We start from the raw sequence: 24,391 nt of genomic DNA on the forward strand, positions 1-24,391 counted from the left end.
GGCGCTCAATAGAAAAACAGTCTGACCTCCATAATGAAAGCCTGGACTGCAGGCCTGTCTCTGTAATGGTCTGCTGTCCCCTGACGTCCACAGACAATGAACAGGGTGCCTTTTCCACTGTAGTCCCCCAGTTGACAGAATTGGGCATCAGACGCTTTTATGTGAAAGCATAATCTTTGTTCTTGAGAGAAATCAAAGTGTGGCTGGATTCGAAAGGCAGCGCGCGAAGGGTTGCCTTTTCTAATGAGCTGTGTCAGCGGTGAGGAGGTGCAGTGACCAGTGACAGGTCACTCCTGCTGTGTCACCTTCAGGCTGGTCCCCTAACTTTCCACAGGGCGGGGCAGGCCGCTTGTGCAAGAAATCTGAACACAGGTGCCATTCACCTGCCGCGAAGAACAGCCAGAGCGCTTTTCCCTCGTTTCTTTCCGGAGAGGTGGGAGCCAGGGCAAGGAGAAGCACAGGTTTTTGGCCCGTTAAAATCAGGCAGTTTGTTTTAATCAAGGACACCCTGAGTCAGTGTGCAGAATGAAAGCCATGATGAAAACTCCTTTTTTTTCCTTTCTTTTTTTTTCTTTCCAAATACATACCCTAGGTGTTTTTTTTCTTGTTTCACTTTGAATGGATCTGGAAACACTCTCCATGAGTGTACACAGGTTTCCCCTCCTGTGTGCTGTGATCCTCAGCCCAGCCTTTCATTGTGGCTTCACAGGCTAATGGTAGCTTGTCTGACGGGACAGATTGGCCCACGGTAAACATAATGCAGAATTAGTCGCTGGGCTCTAAATCTACTGGCACTGCCAGCTTGTTCTGTTGTAATTACAGCTTTTGGATTATTGGGGAAAAATGTATGTTCAAATGATAAGTAGTTAAATCATTCATCGGTATCTTCATGAATACAGTTTGGGAAGCTGGCCTTGGAGCTAAGAATCATATCGAATGGTTCATTTATTTTTAGTTCTGTGAAGGGAATTGGAGTGACATAAGTAAAATATTCAGGAAGTTTTCTGTGTTTTAAAAAGAGAAAACCTCCAGATTGCAAGCGCTAAAATAAATGGTACGGTTTGTCCCATTTTCCACGGAGGCTAGATTTGTTTTCCTTCTAATAGAAAGAATGGCTGCACCTAGATCCAAAGTTGGGGTCCTTGCTTCGAGGAAGCCTCGGGCTCTCATCTCCCACCGCTGAATTATGCTCTGGCTGCTGCCAAGCGCACTTCCCGGGCGGACAGAGCACCCTCACTTGTTAGCTGTGTGCTTTTTTGCCTCGCAAGCCACAGGTCAGGATGGAGTTTACATGCTTAGCGTGCTCATTTACACACAGGTATCTGGGTCACCTTAGGGGGTGCATGGATCGGATGGCTAATGTGAGGCCTCTGTAAATGCACTGGGCTTCCCCAAATGCCCCGTTCTTGAACCTTCAATATATGAAGTTCAGCACCCTGTGTCTGCACAGGTCAGAAAATGAAAGGCTGACAGTCCATGGGACCACTGCCTTGAATATTCAGAGTGTTAAGGATGTAGATGTCAAGGCGGTCTGCTGGTCCTGTTTTCTATAAAGGGTGCCCTTCATTCGTAAGCATAATTGTGTCGTGGTCCTAATTGTTTGAAGCATTGTGGTTTGGGGTATTTTTTTTTTTTCAGTACGGTGAAGTTCAGTGGCCTGCTCTTTCGTCTTCTCCCAGGAATAGGGCTTCCTTTTTTGTCTTTGCCAGTCATCTCACCCAGTTTTAAAAGGTGACCTGTGATAGAGTCCACTTGCTAGAGAAAGCCTCCCCAACTCGCCAGATGTGGGAGGGGTGCCCCTCTCTCTTGTGCCCCTGACTGCCTCCCCGTCCTCCCTCACCTGTCTGGCACGCCTGAATCATCAGTGCTCCGCGAGGCCGTGGTCTGGGCTGATGGACTCAGCCCTCACTCCTCCAAGAGGTGCTCACAACTATTTTTGAGTGAGTAAATTTATAAACCGACAAACTCAAATTTATGTTTTGGATACATTCCCAATGAGGCTAAAGTTAAATGCCTGCTTTCTTAATTAAGAAATTTGGTGTTAGCCTTACATCTAAGCCCCCCACTCACACCCCGACAAAAAACCCACATTATATAAACTAAGGACAGTATGTTCACGGGTAAATTAGAGAGCTTGTACAACATCACGCATGTTATGGTGCAGATACTCTGCAACACACATGGCACACATTGGAGGAGGGATATGAAGGCACACGGAGGTCATGGGTCCCAGACCCCCCCCCCCCCGAGGTTAAAATGCTCCGCAAGTAGTTGAGGTTGTGGCACAGTGCGAGGGGCACCTACACAGTCCGGATGCCGTCTGTGTGTCTTCAGTGCCGTACGTGAACTCCACATGTAAAGTTCAGTCACTCCTGCATGGAACACTCACCAAAGAGCGTGAAATATCACCGCGGAAACCAGTCGCACGTGGCTGTGAACCACTCTCAGGCATGGCCCATGGTCTGCCCTTCAGGAGACTCAGATTTATCATAGTCTGAATGTCTCCTTTGAGTGAGTAAAATACTCACTGTTGGAGGAGAAAAATGAAGTAAATTTTTCAAAAACAAGAAGCAGAAAAAAATTTTAGATGAGAAGTTACTAATAGTTGCATCATTAAAAGTGAATGAGACATCAGCTATACTTTTTTATCAAACTAAAAGTAACTCTAAACGTGTTCCATGATTTTTTTAAAGGGTATCTTTATTAAATATGGATTTTTAAAGCAGAGAGGAGATTGGGATGAAATCTTAATAAACTGAATGCTTTTATGGTACTTTTTGTGCATCTTTGAAGTGGATTTTCCCTCTTAAAACTCCTAGTAAAAAACTTACCCATTTTCCCACTCAGTTATTTGTTGCATGAATTTCTGAAATCTCAGAAACTTGGGTCTGAGTTTGGGCTCAGAGTCTGGATTTTTCCTCAAGAAGAAGGAACAAGGGAAAAGTGGCTTAAGGTCATTAATTCCTTTTAACAAAAGAGGATTGTTAGAAAAACAAGAGTCGTATTTGACAATTTTGTTTTTAACAGAGCTCCTTGAAATAACCATGCCATTTATCCTCACAGCATGCCCAGAACAAAATCACCCCTTTGTTACTGCATTGCAGTTGGGAAAACTGAAGCAGGAAGAGGTTAAATAAGTTATGTGAGCCCACAGCACCAGTAAGGGGCATAATAGGGACAGACGAGGATACAGAATCCCCAAGTATCAAACAGCTTTATGAGGTAGGGACTGTTAGTACCCCATTTTACACGTGGGGCAGCTGAGGCTTAGAGAGGTGAATGAAGAAACTTGCCCAAAGTTACTGAGCAAGTAGGTGGCTGATCCACAGTTGACATCCATTGCAGCCTGATCCTGAAACCTGAGCTCTCCGTTGCCCCCAGCTTGGGAAGCAGCGCTCAGTGTCTCAGCAAACGCAGGTGTGCTTACGCAGGTACAGCTGCAGTGACTCGCCCATACCAAGGGTTTAGCAGGCCAAGTAACACTCAGGGGCAAGCTGTAGATAAGTAATACAGCGAGGGCCGCAAATCTGCCCCCAAAAAAAGCAAGTCAGAGACAGGAAAAGTGCCTCCCTCTATTCTGAACCACGTTTCAAGTGTGTAAGTGTGGTTTGCTTTTGTCAAGAGAATTTGTTTTCTAGGGTGAGGAATTGTTACTAGGAAACTATAGAGATTCTGAAGCAATCAGTGGCTGAAGAGTATCTTTTTTTGTTGTTGTTTTTATTGATTTGAGAGAGAGAGAGAGAGAGAGGAAGGAAGAGGGAGAAGAGAAACGTTCATCAGCAGCCTCCTGCATGCCTTCTACTGGGGATCCAGCCTACAACCCGGGCATGTGTCCTGACCGGGAATTGAACTGTTGACCTCTTGGCACACTGGACCATGCCCAACCAACGGAGTCACACTAGCCAGGGCAAAGAAGAGTATCTTTTGAAAAACAAGAGAAAACTTTCACTTTACTTCTGACATTCAGTAAAGCTGCAAGTTACTCCATTTCAGAATATCTAGTCTACGTTTTAAAAGTAACAGTAAAATTAGAGTGCAAGTATTTGCTTCGAACAACAACAAGGCGATGCTTTTCATCAATTTGAGGTCCATTCCCAGAGAAGACTGGCTTAGAATATCTGTGATGAGTGGAAAGAAGGAAGGTATTTTAAAAACTGTACTGGAGGCTGGGAACCTGCCATTAGAGACCCTGCCCAGGTGTGAGGTGTGCAGCCCCGTCCCGGACCCACAAGGATTCCCGCTCTTCCCAAGGCCCCTCTCCCACCCTCCACCACACACACTTCCTGCGAATGTGCTAATGGGCCTTATGAGAACCTTTTATAACCACCCATCTGTCACTTTCTAACAGACCTGATTGGCAAGCACTTGTAACAACTGACATCTGTTCTCGCTTATTGATATGCAGATTTATGGTAATTGCTATGAACAATAAGACACAGAATTACCTAAGGTGAACATTAAATTAAATTTTCATGCCCTCTCCTTATAATTTCTTTTTAAATCTTAAATTTCGAGTGGGCATATTTGCACATCTGTTTTCCACACCATTTCTTTCCTTTGAGAAGGACCTACTTTTCCCAGGAATGAGTGAAGCGGGCAATCTCTATATTCCCAACATTTTTTTTTTCCTGCCATCTTGATCTTGGCACACTATTGGATTTCATAAAACTCGTGTAAATGCATTGCATGTCTAGTCACCCAGATTATCGCCCCTCTTTTGAGGGGTGTCCATCCGAGCAGATTTCTTCATGAGGCTCAAGGCGGAGGTTTCTCTTAGAAAAGAGCCCTGCGCCCAGTCAGACCCGACTTTCCCGGGATGCCGCCCTCTCCGCTCTCCTCGGCTGCCCTTTCTGGATCATCCTATGGGAGCAGCTAGAAAGGGAAGGTGGGACCCAGGAGGCGCCTGTGAAAGGAGCTGAGACAGAGGAAGGATGCACTCAGACTCCCCCAAAGAAAAAAAGAAAATGTCGGAAAAGCCCAACTGGCCTGGCTCAGTGGTTGAGCATATCAACCTCTGAACCAGGAGGTCACGGTTTGATTCCCCGCCAGGGCATATGCCTGGGTTGTGGGCTCCTTCCCTGGTGTGGGGCGTGCAGGAGGCAGCCAATCAATGATTCTCTCTCATCATTGATGTTTCTATTCTCCCTCTCCCTGCCTCTCTGAAATCAATAAAAAAATATTTAAAAAATAAGATGAAAAGAACCAGAAATGTGAATTCGAAGTGAGCAGAAGCAGAAACTCCCTATTAGTGGACTCTGGGGCCTCGATGTTGGCCCAGCGCAGAGTTAAAGGAAAGAGACCTCACTCCAGCAGGGAGCAGGTGGTCTGCGACGGGTGACGCCTGAAGAGACAGAGATGCAGTCAGCGTGCCAGCAAGTCTGGTGCAGTTAAGGAGGCAGAGAGAGGAGTTGCAAGCAGGTCCCCACAGGCTTTCCAAGCTGCTTTCTGAGTTTCTGGAAGCAGTATGGCTCCCAAGCCGCCTTCCTTAGTGGGAAGTCCACACCATGGATGAGGACTCCTGGGTTGGGAGAAGCAGGAGGAGCCAAAATATCAGTCCCCAGGGACACGTGCTGTAGGCAGGACGGGCTCCGTTTTATTCCCACTTCACAGCCGAGAAGTCCGAGGCACCGACAGTTAGCAGTTTGCTCAGGGAGGTCGGTGGGCGGGAGGTGAGGCAGAGCCCCCTTTGAAACCCAGGCGTCTGAGAAGGCAGCCTGCACTCTTCTCCACCAGCCGCGCTGCCTCCAGTCAATGGCAGTTGTCACATTGTCACCAGAAGAGAAGGCTGTGCATTCCAGGCCCTGGGAACTCAGGACGGGGAGACAAGAGATGCCTCTGCATTGAGAAGCAGAAACGTGGGGGTCGGGGCCGGAAATGAGGCCCCACCCAGCATAGGGGGCAAGGAACCACCCTGACCACCTCTGGTGTGCTAAGCACTTCTGTCTGGGAGTGAGTGGGGAAGGGGCACCTCGAAACCTGCCAGGGTCAGCCCTGAAGGGACTAGGATAGAGGATGGGCGTGCTCCCCTCCCCCTGGAGCGCTTCAGCTGCCCAGTGCCTTCCTGTGCTCTGTCTCGTCCCCGGCAAACTAGAGACCAGTGAGAAAGAGTCTCAGTTCCAGAAACTGTCGCAGCAGGATGATCCCCCAGCTCCTGGCTCCTCCCCGCTCCAGTATACAGCAGTCTCTTCGCGGGCAGGGACTGTCTTGTTTTCTGCTTATTTCTCAGTGCGGTACCCGTTTGGCTCATATCGTCACTCAGTAACTGATGGACAGACAGACAGATGGACAGATGAATGGATGGATGGATGGGTGGGTGGGTGGACAGATGGATGGACAGACAGGTATATAGATGGGCAGGCACATACATGTGCTATTCTCTGCTGGTTCTCCTCATCTAACCCTTCCCTTCCTCCTCCCCAAATCCCTCAGGTGGTAGGGATCATTGCAGTCTCTCCTTTCCACGCACCATCTCTGCTTCCTTCAGCCCATATTTTCTTCCTTTCCATGTGATTGTGAAACAGAGTGCCCCCCCCCCCCCGCCCCGGCCCCGTGCAGTGTTCCAGAGCTGAAATCCTGCTGCCTGGTGTTTCTAGCTGAGGCAGGGGGAGCCTGACCAGCTGGCACACTCCGGTGGGGGAGTGTGGGAGGGGCACACAGGGCCTGGCCGGGCTCCTGAGCAGAGAGGGCAGTGGGTAGTGCACCTGAGTGTTGTGGCCAGGCTCCGGGACCTATAAGGAGCGTTAGTGCTGAGATGAAGAATACACATGGCTCTACTAAATATTTGTAGAACAGATTAACTAACGATTGAGGGAAACCGTCAATACTTGGTGCATTGTCAATACTGACAAGCTGATAAAACCTGGAGAAAGCTAAGAACTTGGTTGGATCTATGGACAGTGCTGTTCATTACTCTGTCAACTCATCCTACATGGAGTTGTCCATCCCCTGCTATGTAGACAGCAGTGTGTGTGTGTGTGTGTGTGTGTGCATGCTTATGTGCTTAGATGGACTTGATAATGAATAAGACAACATCTTGTATCTTTGTCCTCGAGGAGCTTGGTATCTAGCTATAAAGATAAGAAGTACACAAAAATAGCATCAAAGTGAGATATGGTGAATGAGTGACCCCAGAGTTAAGAACAAGGAGATGAGGGAGTTTGCAGGTAACACACAGAAAGTGCACACCCGTGTGAGGTGCGGCTGCAGCACCGCCTCGGATGGGAGGTTCTGCCACTGTTGGTTCTGTGCCCTCTGACCTGAGCCTTGACCCAGGGGAGTGGGCTGAGCTCCTTCCAGCTCAGGAACTCTGCCCTCGGGCACGTGGCTCCTGCCTGGGGCGGGTCGGAGGAGCTATCCCTGAGGAGGACCCTGCAGCCTGCGCCTACGAGAGTGGCTGCGTATCAGTAACTGGTGCCAGATGTGCGTTGCAGGTTTCCATTTTAGTGCTAAAGCCTCCCTTGCTGCACAGCCAGCTGTGAGCAGTGTAGCCTGGTCATCTGGTTTCTATGATTAAAACATTAGAGGGAACATTCGTCGCTGGAGAGCCAAGAGGGGACAGATGTGTATACACATGTTCCTCACTCCTGGCAGCGGCACTTGAGGCCCGAGCTCTCATCACACTCAAGTGTGAGGTGCGTTCACACAGCCTCAGGAGTTGCCCCCCTCGCCCCTCCCCCCTCGCCCCTTCCCCCCCTCCCTACCGGGCCCGGATGGGTCTGCACGGAAGCCAGGCAGCTCCTGTACTTCCCTGGTTCCGTCTCCTGGAGCAAACCTGACAAATAAGACCCTGCTTCCCCGACTCCCGCATCCTCATAGCATGACCTGCAGCGCCTTGTCCCGTGGCTGTGCTTGCCAGCAGGTTGCACTCACAGGACTCCAAGCTGCATGTGTCCCGCTTCCCAGAATCCCCAGAACTAAGTGGGTTTTGGAAAACAGGTGTTGGCTGTCCCCCTAAGCCAGTAGAGCTGGGTGTCCCCGGGAAGAAGGTAGTGTCAATTTGAGCAAAAGGAGAGCCCATTTTGCAGGAAAGACCTCAAGAACTCTTTTCTGAATAGATAAATCCTGACTGAGGGGTCAGGACAGAGGGGCGGGGGAGCCTGGCAGCCCTGTGCGGAGGCTGTTTAGACTGAAGGCTGCACCACTGTGGCTTGGGGCCTTGGCAGGTAGGTTGCTAGAACATTCTCTCGCCCCTCGATCCACCACCTTCCCCAACATTTATGGAAGCTGTCATTAGGCCACTCTTTACAAAGCAGATTAAATTTGCTCAATGGACATTTATTAAGTACCTGTATTTGAGACAGGAAAAGAAGGTAAAATTAAGCTGATTACTTAACTCCAGTATCTTTCTATTGAAAATCCCTGTGTGTAAGGAGAGAGCCATTGCTTTCTGCTTCTCAGATGTGCATTGCTGTGACGTGAGTCACGGAGAAAGACTTTGAATGCTCTGAGAACTTTCCATTGAGCAGTAGAAGTAGAGAGGAGAGAAGACACTGAACGTGCTTCTGGCCTGGACACCAGCCCCCGGGCCCTTGCGGGGCATGGCCAGTCCCCCCTCCCCCCCCACACACAGGTCACCCCCAGAGCTCTCCGCTGATCCCACCTTCCTGTTGCAAAGTTTCATTTCTCACCGCTGTTTTTTTTTCCTCAATTTTTACTACCCACAGATTCATTCTAGTTAAAAGTAGCCCCTCCTTGAAATACAAATATCTTTAACATGCCAATACAGGTATTTTACAAGTGAAAATATAAGCCACTGCCATTTGTATATATTTATTCTCGTAGTCATCATATTTTTTTGGAGTTCCTACTATGGATACATTTTAAAGGAGTTCACGTATAAAATAAGTCTAGACAGAGCAGTTCAGTGGCGACCGTAAGAACAGTGGTCACTACCATCGGGGGCTGACATTGAACCAATCACTGTGCTAAGTGATTTGCATTCACCATCTTATGTAGTCTTCACAACAACCCTTTGAGGTAAGATACAGTTAATATTTCCGCTCCCTGGACAAGAAACAGAGAGGTTACATAATTTGCCCAGATTTGCACAGCAGAGCCAGGAAGCCTTATCAGTTCAACTTCAGAGCAAAAGCTTTTCCCCAATAAGTTTTCATTTTCTCTCTAATACCTTTTACATGCAGCTATCAAGTTTAGAGACTGAGAGTTTACCCCTCAGCCCTCCCACCCTGTCCACGCCCAGACCTCACCTCTTCTTGACAGCTCTGGTGGAAGGCCCGGCTGTGGCCAGTCCACACAGAGCAGTCTCTACCTGTCTTTTCTGGTGATCTCTCCAGCCCTGAGCTGATCTGGGAAGGGCATCCTGGGGTAGGACAGGCAGCACCACAGGGAGGTGACTGGGCTGAGAAGTTAGGAGACACACGAGTCACCAGGGCTTACATCCCAGGGCTCTGTTGCCGTCATCTGCCCGGCAAAGTGGGCCAGTTGCTAACGCTGCCTTTCTCTTCCTTTCGCAGGCATGAACGCTTTGCAGTTACAGAATCTGGCCACGCTGGCGGCCGCTGCAGCTGCAGCCCAGACCTCAGCCACCACCACCAACGCAAACCCTCTGTCCACCACGAGCAGCGCCCTGGGAGCCCTCACCAGCCCTGGTAAGAGGACGTGAGAAAGGGGACCCAGGTCTGCACACACCCGGTGCCACGTGCAGGGTAGGCGTGCCCAGGCAGCCAGGGAACTTACCTGGACATCGGGGTTGGCTTGTTTCTTTATTTTTAAAGAACCAAACTTTCAATGTGTTTGTGTTCTACTTTCCAACGGGAAAAAAAGTTTTCTCTGAGAGAGTCCACCGTGCTAGTGGTTCTCACGCATTCATTTGGTTTAAAAATGTGTTGTCCACTCAATCCTTCCTAGGTCTTCACCATTATGAAGAGCTTCAATCTCTTAGTCATGCTTTTTCTCCTGTCTCTTTTTTCTTTTCTTTTTTTTAGCAATTTAAGAATTCTCTGTTAAATCTCAAAATCCCTAGCCATTGCAGTGTTACATTTCTCACCACCACCATTCTTCTCGTTTGACTTTAAAGTCCACGGTCTAGAGGGACCACATTTGTTGCTTGTTTATGGTCATGTCTGGGCTGTGTCATTTAAAGTCTTTCCTCACATATGTTGATGCCTTATTCCAAAGCAGATGCCATTTTTCTTTCACACAAGCCAGACCTAATGTGGTTGCTTGGATACCATGATTTGTTTGTTAAGAAATGTTTCGCTGGCTCCTCCTCTCTGAATTTTCTAGACCTTGATAAATGACCTCACCTCCTTCTCTGGTGGGTGGAGGAGTTGACCTGGACAATCTCCAAACTTTCTCTAACTCTGAAAACCTCATGACCCTCCACCAGATATGCCCAAAAGACTAGCTAAGTGTTGAAAAAACTTTCATGTAACAGCACGGGGTTTTCTTTGAGAAAAATAGAAAATGAAAACTGCAGCACACCGCTGACCAGCTTGCTTAAGGCTTCTGACATCAGGGAGCAAGGCAGTAGCCCTTGGTTTGTTTCTAAAGCAGCGTAAGACATTTCCCTCGGAGTGCAGTTTGGAGGGAGAAATCTAGGGGATACGTAGGAAGAGCTGGGGGATCTATCCTTAATGTGCTGTAACCTCTCATAGCAACAGCCCATAGAGCATTGGCTTCATTCTCTAAAATGTCTTTTAAAATGTACCATTCCTCTATGTGGGCCTCGTTTCCTGAAACAAATGGTATTCCTGAGAAACAACTTTGTCATTTCTTCCAACAAATTAAGTTATAGCTCTAATGCAATAAATGATACATTTGTTATTAAATAAATCATATAGTGACTCTTCTTAAGAAATAAACATTTTTGACACCATAAATACCCCTTATAAAAATAAGGATTTTTCTTAAAAACAATTTTTAAAATTAACCTCTCTGACATATCTGTTTTGTAAATCGGACTGGAAAGTATTTTCTCAAATAAGAATTTTTATCTCCCCTATGAAGGCTATGAAATGATTATATTAAACATCACACATTTTATTGTATCTTTAGTCAGAAACTGACATTTTAACTATATCTAATTGGAGAGAAAAAAAACTAAAAGTCACTCAAAATCTGAACACTTTGTTGTTTATTTAAAAATGAAGAGGATTTGCACCTTTTTTAAGAGAAAACAATATTAACTTTATTTTGTCTAAAGTAAATTTTTCTAATTTTTCCAACCTTGGAAAAATTACCTTCTCTCCCTTTTACTGAAAACTAGAGGCCTGGTGCATGAAAATTCATACACTGAAGGGGGCGTCCCTCAGCCCGGCCTGCCCCCTCTCACAGTCTGGGAGCCCTCAGGTGCGGGAGGTGACCTGGTGATCAGGGGAAGGCGACACCCCCATCACACCTCTGCTGCTGCCACTGCCGGCAGCATAAGCCTCGGCCAGCCCTGGTTACCTGAGTCTCAGGTGGCCCTGGGAAGCTGGGCAGCCGCCATCTGAGGCTTGCCTGCACCTCGGGCTGGCCCTGGGCGGCTGGGGAGCTGAGGGTGGGTCCGGCTGCACCATGCGCCTCACCTCCCCCCGACCCCTCTGGCTGGGCTGAAAGGATTGTGGGATGCAGGTGCAAGGAGCGACTGGACCACATGCCTGCCACCCCTCCAGCGGGGCTGAAAGGACTGGGGGACTCCAGCAGGGCTGAGGGGACTGGGCTCTGCCATCTTTGTGATGGTGTGATGGTCAATTTGCATATTCCTTCTTTATTAGATAGGATAACCAGCAGGAACTGGTCAAATCATTGGTAACAAGGTAGAAAAAAGAAAATTCTTTTTCTTATGAAAACTCTCTTCCTTGTATGGCAAGGAGCCATATAGCCCACAGTTTGGGTCATGGGTCCTTACATTAAACTTTGACATATTATTATAGTTATATTAAAATTATGCTGCTATTCTGACAATTAGGCTAAGGGTATGTGGCCTATTGTTTGCTTGCTAAGGGTTCATTTGACTTTATTAAAATATATTCTTCTGTCATGGTATTTGTGCTTAGTTCCAGGGAATCAAAATTAATATTCAAACATTTCATTCTTTAAAAGAATGAGAAGCTGAGCGAGAAAGCGGGTGGGAGGTGCTCCGTGTGGTAATGTGACTGATAGATAATACAGTCAGACGGTGTGAGGCACTGCCCTGGGAGCTGGGACAGAGCAGCAAGCAGAAGGGACAGTCTGTTCCCTTCTGTCTATCAACTTCCAGCCCATCAGGGTAACGGACAAGAAGCAAAAAAGTGTGTGCCCCGCACATGATGGACACACACTGTGAAGAGAGACCAGGCAGCAAGGTGGAGTGAGGAAAGGGGTTGAAAGAAGCTTTCTTTCTCTGAAAAGGTGATATTGTGACAGAAACCATAAAAAAAGAGGAGGGGAAGCCATGTTGACATCTAGGGACCAGGCATCGGGTCGAGGACTGAGCAGGGGTAAAGGCTGGGAGGCGGGAGAGAGCTTGTCATGGTCACACCCTAGCAAGGAGACCATGGTGCTGAGCAGGGTGAGAGGCGAGGTCCACATCCATGGCTCCACATCCATTCCCTCCAATGTTGCCAGGAGCACAAATATGGTATAACCTTCTTTTAAAAAGTTATTGATTTTTAGAGAGAGGAAAAGAGAGGGAGAGCTGGAAATCAAACCAGCAGTCTCTCGGACGAGACGATGTCCAACCATCTGAGCCACACTGGCCGGGGATGGTATAACTTTATTAAGATGCAGTGTACTTAGGCAACCTAGGAAGATGGCTAAAGTATTTAAGGAACTTTAACTATATTTGACCCTTTTCAGATTTTTCCTGGGGCCTTACAGAAAGGGACCCTGTGTCCTGAGATGGGTCCCCTCCCTTCCTGCCCACCCCCAGCACGGTGTCCTTCCCTTTGCTCTTAGAGCTGTCCTTCCACAGCCTGTGCTAACCAGGAATCATGGAGAGTGGCTTTTCTCCCTCCACTGAGGAATGCTTTGCATAATAGCTGAAAGTATTTCATTAGAATCCTGAAGTGTAGCAGCAGAAACGATTTAAATCTACATTTCAATTATTTTTCTTAAGTGTAACTAAAAAAAAATCTGGCGTTTAAGTGAAAGTAAATTATTTGTCTAATTTCCATCAGGGACTCTTTCAAAGTCACAGAAAACGTGGTTAGTAGAATTCATGGCTCTCCACTTCATCGGAGCAATTTCCTATGGGGAGAAAAAATGGTTGCCAAGGCCAATGTCATTGCTTATTTTCTTAAATAATAAAAAGCCAGGCTTACTATTGTTCCATGAACAGCTCCGTCAGACTGAAGTGCACCACTCCTGTACAGGCCTTGGTTTTGCCCTCTTTTTAAAGATGTCTCTTATGCGTCAGACAAATCTATCTAGAAAGGAAAGGGGCATTCAATCCCCTAAACTATTAATTCTTTTAATTGTAAATTTATCATTTCAATTTTTCCAGGAACAGTCTCCCTATAGCATTATTATAAATGATTTTAAACCATCTATGCTTTAAAACATGAAAGATTAAGCTTTAATTTTTGTTAAAAAAAAAATCCCCTTAGGCAATAAGTAGGTTCCTTTGTCTTGTGGCCTTGAAATACAAATTAAAATGTTCTAAATTGCCCATGGTTAGAATAAGTGTTTCATGCAATTATCAGATGGTAGTGAATAAAATAAGAAATTAAATCCTGAAAGAATAAAAACCAGGTAAATGCATAGTATCCCTTTATAAGTTTATCCCAGGTCTTTTGAAACCTACCTTAATCGTGTTTCTTGTCTTTCATTTTGATACTAGTGAGCCGGTGCACAGATTCGTGCACATTGAAAGGAAATTAATTAGAAGGTAGCCAGCAGGGTGGGACTGGGCTAGATGGGCTACTCGCACCCTGGAGCCAACCTCCCGCAGTCCCTCCCCGGCGTCTGTGGAGGGAGCCGGGTCCCTTCTGGCGGGTAGGATCCCTCGGCCTGGCCTGCAAGGATCACGCCGAAACCGGCTTTCTCACATCCCCAAGGGGTCCCGGAGTGCGAGAGGGCACTCTGCAAAGTTGCTGTTGTACAGGGTGTGGAACGCAAACGCAAGTGTGCAGTAAACCAGATTCCGGGCCTACAGCGCCCCAGAAGCAACATAACCTACAGCCAGAGGTGGAATCACGCGGCCCTGTGAGGAATCAGGCTCCCTCCCCTCTGGTTTTGGGGTGTGTCACCTGAGAACCACTGCTGCCAAGTCACTGCAGCTCCTGCATTGAGCGTTTGCCCCTTGGTGGTCAGTGAGCATCATAGTGACAGATCAGACAGTTGGACACTTCACATATTACCTTTTATATATATAAACTGGAGGCCCAGTGCATGAAAATTCATGCACTGGAGTGGGGGGGGGGAGGTCCTTCAGCCTGGCCTGCCCCCTCTCACAGTCCAGGAGCCCTCAGGGGCGGGAGGCGACCCGCCAATCAGGGGAAGGCGACACCCCCATCACACCTGCTGCTGCCACTGCCAGCAGCGCAAGCCTCAGCGGTCCTGGTTACCTGAGCCTCAGATGGGTTGGGGGGCTGGGGGGCTGAGGGGACTGTGGGACTTCAGAGGCAGGTGCGCGGAGCAGCTGGGCCCTCCTGGGGGTGGGCCCAGCCTTGCCATGCACCTGCCGCCCCAGCAGGGCCAAGGGGACTGGGCACCACCATCTTGTGGCTGTGGGCACCACCATCTTTGAGGGCATGGCAGTCAATTAGCATATTCCCCCTTATTGGCTGTGGCACCACCATCTTTGGGGGTGGGACAGTCAATTAGCATATTCCCTCCTTATTGGCTGTGGGTGCCACCATCTTTTGCGACAGCGTAAGGGTCAATTAGCATATTTCCTCCTTATTGGCTGTGAGCATCGCCATCTTTGTGACAGTGTGAGGGTCAATTAGCATATTCCCTCTTTATTAGATAGATAATAATTTTTCCTTTGTTTATTTCAATCTCCTATTTAATTAATTCTTGGGTCATTTCTTCTTATCCAATTTTGAACCTGTTTTGAGGAATGTGTCTGTATTGATAAAAAGAGGCAAATTGTCTTTAAGGCTTGCAGCTAGGTCATAAAGAAAGGTAATATTTGTAGATATATTGTTTTGCTTGGTAATTCTGAGAGCTTAGGTGAGAGCATTGTTATTTACCACATATGAACATTTCTTTGGCATTTTCTGTCTAAAATATAATATTGTGTTCCTATGCCACATTATTTCACTGAACTACTTCCTTTGGGTTTTGGGGGTTTTTTTATGTTTTAAAATTTTCCAAATGCTCTTTAAGTGCACTCAATCAAGTGCACACTTTGAGATAATAGATAATTTCTGTCGATAGTGTAAAGCATTTTAAAATGCTAAGGGAGCATTTTTCCATTCCCACCATTGACTTTTCAAATGGTTTTCACTTGAAATTCTAGGCAATGTTGCTTCCTCATCTTCCAGATGTTCCCTGCCTCCTTGAAAGCTGTGACAGACACAATAAAGTCCCAAGAAAAGGTGTGGCTTCCCTGGGGACGGAGGTTAAGAGTCTGGGGGTGCATTCCCGTGATTGGGGCCTCTCCCGCACTCCTCACACAGGAAGGACAGGGAGTGGCCCCTTCAGTGTGGAGAAAAGCCGCCGCCAGCTGGATGGCTGGAGGAGCAGTGAGGCATCAGAGGTTACCCTCAAACCTTCCAGTGTTCCCCGAGGCTTCCGTCCCCCTTAACTGTGCCTGCAGGGTGCCATTTGTGGGCTCGAGCCATGGAGAGAGATGGGGTCCATCCCCTGAGGTAACCCCATTTTCTAGCCTTCTGCTTTTGCAGGGCAAGCACGTCATACATTTCTGCAAACACTTACCTGATTCTGCACCTGAGCCAGAGGCCACTCCTTCCTCAGCCGCTGCACTAGGAGCTCTGAGGGCAGAGACAGAGGGGAGGCTGAAGTGTGGTGCATGGGGGAGGGGGGTACCCTTCCCTGCTACCAAAGTCCGTTCCTCATACTCCTACCAACACATTCCACACCTTCCCACTGCGGGGTAGTGCTTGAGCTTTGCCTCTCACCATCTAGAGCAGCGGTTCTCAACCTGTGGGTCACGACCCCTTTGGCAGTCGAACGACCCTTTCACAGGGGTCGCCTAAGACCATCCTGCATATCAGATATTTGCATTACGATTCATAACAGTAGCAACATTACAGTTATGAAGTAGCAATGAAAATAATTTTATGGTTGGTCACAACATGAGGAACTGTATTTAAAGGGCCAAAAGGTTGGGAACCACTGGCTAGAGCAGCCGTGGGCAAACTATGGCCTGTGGGCCGGATCCGGCCCGTTTGAAATGAATAAAACTAAAAAAAAAAAAAAAAAAAGACTGTACCCTTTTATGTAATGATGTTTACTTTGAATTTATATTAGTTCACACAATCACTCCATCCATGCTTTTGTTTCGGCCCTCTGGTCCAGTTTAAGAACCCATTGTGGCCCTCGAGTCAAAAAGTTTGCCCACCCCTAGGCTAGAGTAAGGCCTTTCAAAGCTCGGGTGGTTTATTTACTTGAATCCCCCTTGCATTTGGAACAGTACCTCGCACCCAAATAGTGTTTAATTCCATTAACAAGAGCAAAATGAAGATGTTCTCACACAAATGTTTAAAAGCCCTTTATTCATTCTAGTCCAGGGTGAATCTCTGAGCGGGAACCCCAGTCTGTCACAGTGACCTCCAGCAAAGTCAGTATCCCACCTGACACCCCCAGATTTGGTTCTCAGTAACCTAAAAATAGCCACCCCTCACAGTGAGGATTCAGGTCTGAAGAATGAATCTATAGTAATTTACATTAGAGCAGTTTTGTATTCTAATAATTTTAGGAAGATTGGCTTTCAAAATGGTCTGATGTCATGATATGGAATAAGGAAGAGTCTCATATCAAATAAAGGCATTTTATTTTCAAAAGAATCATTAACTCTTGTGTGGGCTTTGGAAAGCTCGTCCCCCAAAAGTACTCCTTAGTTATGAGAGCTTCGTGGACTTCACAGCGTCCGGGGTGCACCTCCCCATTTAACTTTTCAGGGTGTTTGTCACATACACTTCAGTGTTTATTGATTCAGGACGAGTTATCTGAACCTCCCATCATTCTCCTTAGGCCCGTCTTGTCTCATGGCTTATTTTCAAGGAAAAGAAGTAAATCTCAAAACAGTTTTCTCCGTCACTAGCTAGATGGTTCATTGTTTCATTCAGGCTGTTAAACTTAGCTATTTATTTGTGGGGTCAAATCAGTCAAATAGCTTACACCCCTACTGCTACTGAAAGAGAACTGACATCCCACTCTTCCCTCATTTCCTGAAAGTTCCAGCATTTTGTGCATTTTTTTATTTTTTGAGGTATCCACATGTTAACTCGTTCTTTATTTTCATAACTGTTAATGGAGGTTTGACATTATGTAAAATGTTCCTTAAAGTGTCACTATAGTGACTATAATTTCCCAATATATTTTTCATTCATTCAATAGTATTTATTGAGCATCTGCTATGTACCTGAGATATTCTAGGACATTTGAAACATATCAGTGGTCAAAGCTGACAAAAGTCTCTGTCCTTGTGTAGATTATATTCTAGCATTAGCTTTTTAAAAAGCATTATTTTCCTAAATCCCTACTGTAATAAAACGATTTCATTGGCCTTTAAGCATCAGCAATAACTTTTACACCCTTTGCGAACACTTTTCACAACCATTATTTTCGTGGACTTTACATTAAAAGGTTGTGTAAGACCACAGTGGGGAGAAGAGGGAGCCTTCTCTCGCTACGTTCTCCCCCTTCTGTAAACTGTACCATTTTTCTATACATTTAATGCAACAGGAGCTCTGGGAGCAGTATTAGCCATTAGGGTGTATTTGGTAAATCACAAAACAGGGAAAAGTGAGACACATGCTTGGTGCTCTGCTCTGTGGCTTCTTCAGAGAAGCATTTCATGAAAATCAAATATTTCAAAAGTTCTAGGCATTTAAACCATTTTTTTAAAAATACGCAGCAGTGGTCTGCTTTCTAGTTAATGGTTCTGTATTTGGTATTGGTCGTCCGGTTTCTAGGGTGACAATATAAAACATGCAAATCCTTCCCAAACCGAGGAGTTTTGACGGCCCCATCATGGGCTGGGCATTTTAGGGTGGAATTACCTTTAAATTTCGCTTATTCTCAAGAAAATGAGAAGTCTCTTGGTCCAAATAGAAAAGCAGCAGGTCCTCGAATTCATTCTGGCGTCTGACCTGCCAGAGGGTCCCTACCTCCTGCCCTCAGAGCACCTTTGCATGGTGGCTGGATGGCCCCTAAAGCAATGAGATGCCCTGCCCTAGGTCTCTTAATAGTCCTGAACCAATTTAGAGCTGAAGGAAGCTGAGGGGGAGGGGTGTATGGTTCATCCCACTGCGGAGCCCGCACTCAGAGTTACACAGCCCACTCCACCTCTGCCCTGAGCACTGCTTGGGTCCCGCATCCTGTGGGCGGCCATTCGTTCAGAGGGCTGACACTCCGTGCTTTGCTCTGGGCGCACTTTTTAATATCCTCAGATATTGGCTCTCATGCTTCGTGTGTGTGTGTGTGTGTGTGTGTGTGTGCGCGCGCGCACGCGCGCCTTCAGTGACTCTGGCAGCTGCGCTGTCCCAAGTGCTGGCGATTCATTGTACATATGGCCCTGCAGTCGCCTGCGCCGCGGGCAGAGCCACAGCAGGTGCCCTCGGGTTGCGCATGAGCTCAGAGGTGTGTTTTCTGTGCAGCAGGACCACTCTGTGTTGTCTCCTCCTAAAGTCTCGGTGTGGCTGTCTGTTCTAACCATGTACCACTGCTCACACTGGTACAGGCATGTGTACATTGTTTACGTGTGTTTTAGATGAGAAAGCAACAAAACTTTATTCTGGTCACAACTCCTTCGAGGTTCATGATCCAAGGCCCATGTATGACGACTCAAAAGCAGCCAAGTAGAAATGTTTCGTTCCTATGTGGTTTAATCCCATGAATTGCTATAAACTCTTTGCAGTGGCCACATACAAAAAAATAAGCAAAACACACAAAGCTGGACAGTCCAGTTGGACAGCGGAAAGTCAGGTGGGCACAAGGTGTCAGTGACGGGAGAGATTTCATCTTCAGGAAATGGGGGACATTTTTAATAGAAGGGCTGACTTGGGAGCCAAAATTATAAGATGAGGTAGGATTTCAAAAGGTAGAAACAGAGTAGGAGATAGAGAAAATGTGTCAAAGATGAAAAAAATGCAAAAAAAGAATTTAGTTGTTCCCAAAGATGAGGGTTGTGGGAAAGAATATCCATGGAAGACTCTGAAAGCCATGGCCAAGGAGCTGGGACTCTCTCGTAGGACTTTGAGCACGAGAATGTCAGTGCTGGACTTGGGTACTGAACGGACATGGGAGAACAAGAGGAAGGAGTGAAGAAGACGGAGCATGGTTAGTCTGAGGGGCCAGTGGCACAGTGTGTTCCATTAGCAGAGAGGAGGGCGGCAGAGGGAAGGTTTGTGTGGAAGCTGATTGGGCTTTGCACGTGCGAACAGGCCTTCCCTGTAAGTGCACCCAACAGGCACCTGGCTATCTGACCCTCGAGTTTATCACGGAGACCGGAGCTGAAGTAATGCATTGAGAATGAACTGCAGAGGTGAGGCAGGCCGAGTTACTCTTGGGATGGGTGAGATCGTTAAGCTAGAATCATCCAACAAAACAGAAGGGACTGGGTATTCGGTCTGGCCGTGACTCTGTCTGCTGGACAGAAGGAAGAACCAGGTGGTGGAAGGAGCTCCCAGGTAGCACAGTGTCAGGGAAACCAAGCAAGAGAACTTGGAGCAGGACTGTGCTCAAGGTGGGAGGAGAAAAGAGGTTCTGTAGTCCCTCTCACCCCCCCATCTCCCCTAACCCCAAACATAAATTTAATTCATAAATTTAAACTATGCACCGTTCTGAGTAGTAGGATGAAATTTTGCACTGTCCCTCTCCATCCTGCCTGGGACCTGAACCATCCGTTCGTCCGGTGTCTCCACACTATAATATGCCCCCCACCCTTTAGTCACTTAGTAGCCATCTCGGTCATCAGCTCAGCTGACCTGGGATCATGCTAGTGTTCAACTCACCCTTATTTTATTTCACGGTGGCCCCAGAGCCCGAGAGTAGGGATGTTGGCAGTTCAAATATGCCAAAGAGAAGTTGTAAAATGTGCATAAAGTGTGAAGAAAAAAACATAGTATGTATAGGGTTCATTCTGTCCATGGTTCCAGGCATCCACCGGGGTCTTGGAGCTTATCCCCCACAGATAAGGGGGAGGACTGTATTTGAATTTGGCATGGGGTCCATTCACCCTAACAAGTGGCCAGTTCACTACAGCGGTAGAGTAGATGCCACAGTTCCGTAGGCAATGAGACAGAAGGGATACAAGACTTATATATTTACTAGAGGCCCAGCGCGTGAAATTCGTGTACTGGTAGGGTCCTTAGCAGCTAGCAGCGGCCAGCCAGGTACTCCCTCCCTTCCCCCAGCCGCCTGCTGCCACCTCGGCCTCCCTCCCTTCCCCTGGCCGGCCCTGCCGCTGGTCAAACTCCCAGAAGAGCTCCTGGTTGAGGGAACAATTTGCATACTGGGCTTTTATTACATAGGACATATGGAATTTTCATGAAATTTGTGATTTTTGTTTAAGTCTGTAAAAGTCGGGTGAATAGGAGGAGAAAGTTTAAGATGGAGAAAACGTCAACATATTTCTGAGGTGAAGAGAAGAAGCCAGAGCAAAGGGAGAAAGGAAGAGGCTAGCAAGAGATGAAAATTGATGGACTGAAGTCGCAAGGAGGTTGGAGGTTAGAGTCAAACTCCCCTATGGAGCGGGCTGTAAGGCCCTGCAGTGTGTCTCCTGTGCTGGGTGGAGGGCTCTGCCCCAAGCTCCTGGCCAGCAGCCCCGGGCCTTGCCTTTCCAGCTCTCCTCACCATGTCCCCATCATGTCCCCACCATGTGTACACATGTTAATATGTGTGACGGGCCAGAAACCCATAGTAAATGCTGAGCAAGTGATGGGGTGGCCTTAACAGAGGGAATGCATTTGCCTCTGTGGCATGAGCAGAAGTCAGGAATGATAAGGATGTAAAAAATTTCAGACAAAGTATTTACATCACATACAGGTAAAGAATTTCAGTATCTACAAACAACCAAACCAAGTTCATACCCAGAGCAGAGCTTTAGAAAATCCTTAGCCTAAAGAACATAAGAGAGGAACTACAGTTTCATTTTCTTTCTAGAGGCTGTGGACATCTTGACCAAGAGCTGAAAGCCTATGATTTGGAGCAAATCATTTCATCTTTATTTCATTTTCTCAGTTGTGAAGTTGTTTGCTTTTACAGTGGGAAATTTGACTTGAGATTGTAGGACCAACACACCCTACTTACCAAAGGCGCAAGTGGCACTATTAGAGTAAACCGACTGAGATACCACGTGCAGGCAGGGTTGCGGTGTGGCTGTCGCCCCCTGGAGCCAGGCCCAGAGCCCAGGGGAGCTGTTGGTTCTGTGTCCGGCAGCACCTGGGGCTGCGCTGGGAGGTGGGCTGTGTGGGGGGCAGGCAGCTTACTTGGCCTGCCCTGCAGGTCACGGCCTCTCCAGTCTAGAGCTTTGCTGGACAGTCTCCCGACCCTTTGCCAACTTGGGCGTCATAGGAAGATCTGCCCCTTAGAAAGGAGTGTATACCCGTCTGGGCAGACTGCCCCTCCTCCAGGACCTCCTCAGACCAGGATGCAGACGGGTTTGGGTGCCTCCCGTGGAAGTGCATGTTTCTCACTCTCTCTGTAGAGTCTGGAGCCTGGTCACATCATCACATTCTATGGTTGTAAGGAATTGTCAAGACCTAGCCAGGTGCCTCATTCATGACCCACGTGGGGTGACGCACAGGGGTACCACCATGAGAGGTTCGAGCAGGAACTCCTGGGGAACCGGAACTATACCTCTGGATTTTTGCACTTACATGTTCTCAGCCTCATGAGGAAATCACTAACATTTTTTTTTTTCAATCTGTGTCCATGACCATCTGTTAAAGCAAACATCTGAGGTCAGCTGAGGGAAGGTTTGTACTTTTATTTATCTTGGTAAATTGCAAGCAAAATACCATTGGAAGAGAAAGTAGGTTTGATTTTTCTCTTTCCTTTGTCCCATTCTTGTTAGATCCAAATATTGAGTTTATATAAGCTGGCTTTTTCAAACTCACGGCCCAAATTTCATCTTAGTTCTTTAAGTGTCTGCCCTTTATGGGACTGGGGTGGCTGGGGGAGGCTGTTACTAAAAATAAGGTTAATTAAGGAGGTAACCAGATTTAGTGACAACTAATAAAGTAGATTTCTGTCTTAGAAAATCAGCTAGTGAGAGCTCCACCAAGCACGTGGAAATGAAAGTGACGAAAACCGTGGGACTGCTTTGGACGTTAGGAGGGTGATACTATCCACATCCATTTCTGTAGCGCTTTCTCACCTTCCAAAATGTGTATCATCGGAGAATACTGCCTTCAGAGTTCAAACACGGAGCATTTCCCCTTCCCCGTCTTCTAGAAGAGAACCAGTAATGGCTTGTGCGGCCCTGTGTTGCACCACCGCGTTGCTCGCCAGCCTCCTCGTGGCTTGGAAGTGGTGGCGTGAAAGCAGGCAATGCAGATGCTTCCGGGGCGGGGGGTGTGCCTTTTACAGGGTGTCAAGCAGTGAGATCACACCTCAGCACCTATCAGCGCCATCGGCACTGCAAACAGCCTCCTCCTACCCTGTCTCATCCCTCCGCGTCCCACCCTCCCAGTCCTCAAAAAAAAATCTTTTAGAGATGAAATAAAATGAGAGGTGTGGTTATTGTGGCATAATTAGGCCCCAGGGGAGAAGAGAAACTGTACTGTTACTGCCCTACGGTTGTGATTAGCTAATAACGATAGTGCCTGTGTCGCTGCTTAATTATTCTACGTCCTCACAGTCTTCCCTGCGCTGTTGGACTCCAGCCTCCGAGCTCGTCTGAGGCAGAACACAACCGCAGGCTCCGGTGTCCTGAAGTCTGGTTGGTTGATGCAGGCAATTTTCTGTGCTTACAGCTATTTTATGTCCTAACCCACAAAGCCACCGTGCTTGCACCATGCCATTGTTCTGTGGAAAGCGTTTAACGAATGCACCGAAGGCAGATTCTTGCTGTCTCTGTTAATGTTGTTTCATTGTTTCTTAAAAAAAAAAAAAAAAAAAAAAAACACAACTTGTGCTGTCCAGGAGAAATGGGAAGAGAGTTAATATGAGGAAATAAATGCTTTTGGTTCCTAGAAAGCACAGCCGCTTCTGGGTCGGCCTTGATGATAGACATGACCTGCAGTGAAAGACAAGGAGGAAAGGGCAGGTTCACGTAGGAAGGATGACGTAGATGAAGAAGTGGTCAGTGTGAAAGGCTGACAACCCCGAATGGCCACGTAGTTACTCTTTGTGGATCTGGGATCTGTGAATGGGTGGAGGGATCGCCGAGCTCCCCACAGTCAGCAGGCAGCCTTGCCCCCCAAGTGGGAACCATGTTCATTGCCCCACCTTCTACCTGGCCTTTACTTTGTCCCCGATTCCGGTTCAAGCAGAAGGCGGGTTATCAGGCTGGTCTTTGAACTTGGCCCTGTGCATGCTCCCGGCTCCTCCTGCGTAAGTTATGTCAGAGGCATGACGGGTCTCTCTCCCCATCCTGGTGACAAAGCTGCTATTGGCTTCATTGATTCTATTTCTTACAATACCCACCCTCTCTCTGGCATGCAAGCAAAAAGGAATGGTTTGCTGCATCTTTCACTCAGCCACAGGCTCAGTGTGCCATTAGGAGCCCTCTGGGAGGCCGTGAGGTGGAATGGGATGCCCCTCGTCCAGCTCATTCAGGCCTACAGATTGGCCTCATCCTAAGAGAAACCGGACATGGAGTCTCCAGTAGAATTTCCATCTATTCACTCAGCAGATATTTAGTGCCCACGATATGTCAGTTATTCTTGTAGGTTCTAGAAAATAAGGCAGAACTCCTGGTCTCTATAAGCTTGTCTCCTCACGGGTTTTTCTTGCATAGACGATTGTGTCATAACTTAATAACCTTACATAGTATCTTGCTCCAGGTTTCCTGCCCCCTAGCATCTGTTCCCCTTTCTTTTTAAACTTTACCTCCCCCTGCAGCCTTTCATCTCCTCTTGCCACAAACAAAATGCTCCCCACAGCCCTGGTGGAATTTGATGGCACTGCACTTGGACAGCCCTGAGACCGGGGTCCTCAGGCTTTATTGAGCCAGACACACCACAAGGGCTTGTTGAAATCAGATTCCCGGGTCCCACCACCAGAGATTTCAGTTCAGAGGTTCTGAGGTTACTTGCAGGTAACCCTGCTGCAGGAAGTCCAAGACTGTTCATTCTTTAAAAAGTGGGCTTTGATGTTAAATGGGTGCGTG

The 24,391-nt window shown here is 47.4% G+C and overlaps 1 protein-coding gene across 17 annotated transcripts in view; it reads left to right on the forward strand.

The window, feature by feature from the left end:
* The window catches only part of CELF2 (CUGBP Elav-like family member 2), a 557,821-nt gene that overhangs the window by 501,223 nt on the left and 32,207 nt on the right, over positions 1-24,391 (forward strand). For all 17 annotated transcript variants that reach the window (XM_059664044.1, XM_059664060.1, XM_059663936.1 and 14 more), the window contains one exon: positions 9,474-9,608. In XM_059664044.1, the coding sequence (XP_059520027.1) occupies positions 9,474-9,608 (135 nt within the window). The remainder of the gene's footprint in view (positions 1-9,473; positions 9,609-24,391) is intronic.

This window comes from Myotis daubentonii, chromosome 1, assembly GCF_963259705.1.
Source record: "Myotis daubentonii chromosome 1, mMyoDau2.1, whole genome shotgun sequence".
NCBI classification, from domain to species: Eukaryota; Metazoa; Chordata; class Mammalia; order Chiroptera; family Vespertilionidae; genus Myotis; species Myotis daubentonii.